Consider the following 5,403-nt stretch of genomic DNA (forward strand, 5'->3'; position numbering starts at 1 on the left):
GGGTAATTTAGTCATTTAAAAAAATTGGGGATAAGAAATAACTCCCAATTACTATTTCATGACCTTTTTTTGTCCTGTAGCTAGGATACCCAATTATTTTTGGAGGCCCCCCAATTTAGCCCTGATAAATAAGTGGGGTTAAACTTACTACCTAGGCCAGAACTCTACAAACATCAAGTTCTGATTTTTCAATGAAAAAGTATCATCCTTTACCCAGCACATATAGGTCCATTTCCGATCAAATCAAAGGCTGCTTATCAAATCACACTATCTAAATCTATCCTTTTCTTCAATTACACGCCAATCTTCTGTTCTATTCCTTTTTTTTTTCTTTTGAGGAGAAAGGTTAATTGTTCTGTTCAATTCTTTCACACCATCTTTAGAATCAGATGACCAACCATCCCTCCACTTTCTATCCAAACCAATTGTTTACCCCCTTTACTTATTTTTCTTTCACTCTTTAACTAATCCAACTTCACTTATTGACTTTTTGTCTCTTTTCTTAGTATTTTCTTGTTCTGTTTTGGATATGCCTTTTGTTGTCTTCTTTGACATTTTGATAATGTTGGATTCTAGCATGCTACTTTTTTCTCTTCTTTTTGTGGTGGTCATGGGCAATAAAAGAGAAAATAGGAAGAAAAAAAGCCATGGTCATGAAAAAAGAATCAGAATAGAAGATAAAGAAACCAAGAAAAGTAAGTGGGGGATTAGGTGAAAATGAACAGAAAAAGTATCGATTTTTACACTAATATTGTGATTTTTTCTCGCGAATTTGTATGATTACATAAGTTCAGACATATTGGGTCCTTGCTTCTTGCGCGAAATCACTATTGCTTGGACTAAAATAGTGCTCAGAAAGATAAAGTTGTGTTCCATTACATTTCATGCTTTTGCTATATTCCTCTTTTAAAGTGGGAAGTTTTATTGTGAGACACTGATTTTTGGAATTTGGGTTTTGTTCTAAAGTGTTTGATAATGATAATGGTGGGTTTAAGCATTTGGGGTATATGATTTTGTTGGGTTTTGATTGATATGTGCCCTTGAAGATAAAGTAAAATAAGAAAAGAATAAGAATAAGGCTGTGTTTTATCAAATGTGTTTTCTGATTACGAAAGCTCTATCTTTGTACTAGTTTGTTTTATAATGGGGTTTTGAGAAGAAATGAGAAAGTAGATGGAGTTAGTGAAGTGAAAACTGAGTTATGGAATTCAAGGTTTTAGGTGGTTTGTTGTTTTTAGGATTGGTTTTGAGTACTTCTGCAACTCTTTCTCCATCTGGGGTTAACTATGAAGGTTAGTAGATCTTGTTCTCTTCTTAGTTCCTTAAGCTTATGATGTCACTGATGCTGCATAAACCCATGATAAACCTTCTTCTAGTCTTGAGTTGCTGTGCTTTGAGAAAGCAAACATTAACTGTGTGTTTCTGTTTTTTGTGCAATCATATGTAAATGCAGTTGTATCATTGATGGCGATAAAACATGGTTTGAATGATCCACATAATGCATTGGCAAATTGGGACATTAATTCTGTTGATCCTTGTAGTTGGGGATTGATTACTTGCTCTGAAGGTTCCGTGTCTACCCTGTAAGATGTCAGTCCCTAATTTACTTAAAATCATCAGTGTTTTGTTATTTTAGATTGTTTAATTTTGTGTATCTTGTTTATAATCACAGGGCGCTTATTAGTCAGGGTTTGTCCGGTACCTTATCTCCGAGCATTGGAAACCTCAGTAACCTTCAATCAGTGTAAGTTTGGACTCGTTTCTTATTGCTACCTAATGTTCCATTGAGGATTATATATCTTGGAGCTTCCACGAATCAATGTTAGATGTTCCAACATGGATCATTAAATTGAAATAATTTGGGCAGAACTCTTGATTTATAAACTTTGTTTTGAACCTCTTTTTCTTTCATTGCTTGGGTAGATTATTGCAGAATAATGCCATGTCTGGTCCTATTCCGGCTGATATTGGGAAGCTTGATAAGCTGCAAACACTGGATCTCTCGAACAACAAGTTCAGTGGTGGAATACCAAGTTCCGTGGGAGACCTTAAGAACCTGAATTATTTGTAAGTTCGCTGATTGTGTATAACAATTTCATAAAATGAGTATGCTATAAATCTTTATCACTTTGGTATTCTACTCAGTGGATCCAACTTAATGTCTTCCTAGAGGCAAGCTTCTTCCTATTGGTAGCCTTTGTATCTTTTTATCTGCCATGACGGTTCATTTTTCTCTTTCTTTTGGATGTAATTTGAATGTGTTGATAAGTATAGCCTTCATTTCTGAGAAACATTCTCTCGATAAGTTTTTTCTAATTGCCAATGCTTACTTACAATATTCATTTGTTTTGAGCAATTCAGGCGTCTAAATAACAACAGCTTTTCTGGGCCTTGCCCCGAGTCTCTCTCCAATATCCACAGTCTCACGCTAGTGTATGTCGCAGTATTATTTTTACTATTTTGTTAAAAGCTCATGAGAGTTTATATTGCACTACATCCAATAGACTCACTATTATCAGTCGTCATTTCTTTCAGGGATCTTTCTTACAACAATCTAAGTGGTTCCTTGCCAAAAATATCAGCAAGAACTTTCAAGTACAACTAGTCTTTCTCTATGTTTCATGCATGTTCAGTTTCTCTTCTGATGTTATATTTTATCTCATTCTTTACTTTTCGCAGATTTGTTGGGAACCCAGCAATTTGTGGACCATATTCGAGGAGCAATTGTTCAGCTCTGTCTCCTGAGCTAATTCCCTTCACACCATATGCTCCAGGTGACTTTCATCAAGTTTTATTCTTGTTGCCAACAATTAGCGTCTCTATTACACTTTTGAAGTAACTGTTCTAATCTATATGCATCTTTGATTTCTCAGATCAATCACACTCTGTAACTAGAAATCACCATTTTGCTATTATTCTTGGTTTAACTATTGGGTCCGTCTCGTTGGTTATCTTTGTTCTGGGTTTGATTCTCTGGTGGAGATATAGGCACAACAAGCAGATCTTTTTTGATGTCAATGGTTAGTATTTAACGTATAAATGCCTGCCAATAAAATTTGTGTAACTTTTTGTTTATTTTTGTAACCTTTTTCTCTTTGTCTGTATCTTTGTGGCCCATCTTTATTTGGGAATTTAAGGACCAAATTACTTATTTAGCATGTTGTTTGGCAGAACAATATGATACAACAATCTTTTTGGGTCACTTGAAGAAGTATTCATTTAAAGATCTGCGGGCGGCCACTGATCATTTCAATGCAAAGAACATCTTAGGGAAGGGTGGATTTGGAATTGTTTACAAAGGCTGCTTACAAGATGGAACTGTGGTTGCTGTTAAGAGGTTGACCGACTATAACAATGTGGGAGGTGAAGTGCAATTTCAAACGGAAGTCCAAATGATAAGTTTGGCTGTCCACAAGAATATCCTTCGTCTTCATGGCTACTGCTCAACCGAAAACGAACGGATTCTTGTCTACCCTTACATGTCTAATGGAAGTGTTGCATCTAGATTAACAGGTAAATGCAGTCGAATGGTTTATTTGAAAATCTTTTATTCAGTTCACATTATAAGTTGTACCTTACCAGTTGTGTTTTTTCGCAAGTAGAGATTGTTAATGGAAAACCGGCTTTGGACTGGCCAATGCGCAAGAGAATTGCATTAGGAGCAGCCCGGGGTTTGCTTTATTTACATGAACAATGTGATCCCAAAATCATACACCGTGATGTAAAAGCTGCAAACATTCTTCTTGATGAAGACTTCGAGGCAGTAGTTGGAGATTTTGGTTTGGCAAAACTCCTTGATCACCAGGATACTCATGTAACTACTGCTGTTCGTGGAACTGTTGGTCACATAGCTCCAGAGTATTTGAGTACAGGACAATCGTCACAAAAGACAGACGTATTTGGCTATGGTATATTGCTCTTGGAGTTGATTACAGGTGAAAAGGCTTTGGATTTTGGTCGAGCAACAAACCAGAAAGGTGTTATGCTTGATTGGGTAATCTATTTATTCTCTCTTTGGATTTGAATTGGTTTTCTTCTGAGTTCTCTCTTTAATTTTGACATATCATAATCCTTTGCAGGTAAAGAAACTTCATGAAGAGGGAAAGCTCAGCTTAATGGTGGCCAGGGGTCTAAAGAACAGTTTTGACAGGTCAGAATTAGAAGAGATGGTCAAGGTAGCTCTTCTTTGCACACAATTTGACCCATCTCAGCGCCCAAAAATGTCAGAAATTGTAAGGATGCTAGAAAGTGAAGGCCTAACTGAAAAGTGGGAAGCTTCACAATCAAACAAGATCGATACACCAAGAACTCAATCTTCTGATAAGTTACTTCAGATGTATTCGGATTATATCGAAGATTCTTCGTTAATCCTTGAGCCAATGGAGCTTTCAGGACCAAGGTGACATAGGGTATCAGTCTTTTAAAGGATTGAATGAGTTTTTTGAAGAAAATTTGAAGGAGAAAAATCATATCAACTTCTTTTTGGTCATGCTTCAAAAGAAAAAAAAAAACTTCTTTTTGGTCAATAGGTATTCCCTACTTGTAGAATAGAGTCCACGTGATAGTTGTTCATCTTTGTATAAAAAAAAAGTTCCATCTGTATAAATTAAGAAATGTTCCATTGTGTAAAAATTGTGATTTTTATTCTTGTCTAAGATTAAAAAATAATAAATCCGTGAAATGAGCTTGTAATTCACTTTTTTTTTTTCATTAGGCCAATCAATTTGCATTGTTAAAGGATGTAGGAAATACCATATGGTCCTAGGAATAATATATTAGGATGAGTCTACTCCAGTTGACTGGGTCAATTGTCTGTTTTTATCGTTTGGTCCTAGGGTGATGTCATGAATGATGTAATTGTCATCCTGTAGTGGCAGAAATACCCTTTTGGGACCATTACATCATCCATGACGTCATCCTAGGATATATATAGTCAATTATCAAGAGAGAAGATATTATTTTCAGATTCTCTTTCTCTCTCTTCTTTATTTTCAGATTTACTTTCTCTCTCTTCTTTATTTCTAAATCTAGTTTTTTTTTCCTCCATTTTTTTTCTCTGCTCATGATGAAAATGATGATGAACGACGGTGTTTTTGGGTTCTTTTTTCTCTGCTAATGTTGTTGTTGATGATGATGATGATGAAGACGATAAAGAAGATGATGATGATGAAGTTTTTGCGTCTCTTTTTCGTTTTTTATTGATTTACTGATGTTGTTGAAGATGATATATACGATGAAGATGATGTTGTTGATGCCGTAGATGATGATGATGATGTTTTTTAGATGTAGTTTTTGTGTTCTTTTTTCGTATTTGTTGTTTGATGTTGTTGTTGAAGATGATGAAGACGATGAACATGATGAATACGATGTTGCTGTTGTTTTAAAGACGATGATGTTTGCTGC

At 35.4% G+C, this 5,403-nt stretch overlaps 1 protein-coding gene across 3 annotated transcripts; it reads left to right on the forward strand.

Annotated features, from left to right (window-relative positions):
- The first annotated feature begins 559 nt into the window (after window positions 1-559).
- LOC113276483 (protein NSP-INTERACTING KINASE 3-like) lies at window positions 560-4,692 on the forward strand. 3 transcript variants are annotated; one of them, XM_026526086.1, is made up of 11 exons: window positions 560-1,292; window positions 1,454-1,583; window positions 1,673-1,744; window positions 1,924-2,067; window positions 2,362-2,433; window positions 2,536-2,595; window positions 2,680-2,774; window positions 2,874-3,020; window positions 3,172-3,513; window positions 3,603-3,994; window positions 4,080-4,692. In XM_026526086.1, the coding sequence occupies exons 1-11, from the start codon at window positions 1,202-1,204 to the stop codon at window positions 4,401-4,403; spliced, it is 1,869 nt and encodes a 622-aa protein (XP_026381871.1). In that variant the 5' UTR covers window positions 560-1,201; the 3' UTR covers window positions 4,404-4,692. The 3 variants fall into 3 exon arrangements, with proteins under 3 accessions (XP_026381871.1, XP_026381872.1, XP_026381873.1); XM_026526087.1 differs by having other exon boundaries at window positions 565-1,292; window positions 1,934-2,067; XM_026526088.1 differs by lacking the exon at window positions 560-1,292 and having other exon boundaries at window positions 1,448-1,567.
- The last annotated feature ends 711 nt before the right edge of the window (window positions 4,693-5,403 follow it).

Source organism: Papaver somniferum, chromosome 4 (genome assembly GCF_003573695.1).
Source record: "Papaver somniferum cultivar HN1 chromosome 4, ASM357369v1, whole genome shotgun sequence".
In the NCBI taxonomy this organism is placed as follows: domain Eukaryota; kingdom Viridiplantae; phylum Streptophyta; class Magnoliopsida; order Ranunculales; family Papaveraceae; genus Papaver; species Papaver somniferum.

What these genes read in the sequence shown, in the direction of transcription:
- LOC113276483 (XM_026526086.1), top strand. Translation starts at nt 1,202, where the DNA reads ATGGAATTCAAGGTTTTAGGTGGTTTGTTGTTTTTAGGATTGGTTTTG. An exon ending in GAAGGTTCCGTGTCTACCCT is followed by an intron (nt 1,584 to 1,672) that starts GTAAGATGTCAG and finishes TTATAATCACAG; the next exon opens with GGCGCTTATTAGTCAGGGTT. An exon ending in AAGGTGTTATGCTTGATTGG is followed by an intron (nt 3,995 to 4,079) that starts GTAATCTATTTA and finishes AATCCTTTGCAG; the next exon opens with GTAAAGAAACTTCATGAAGA.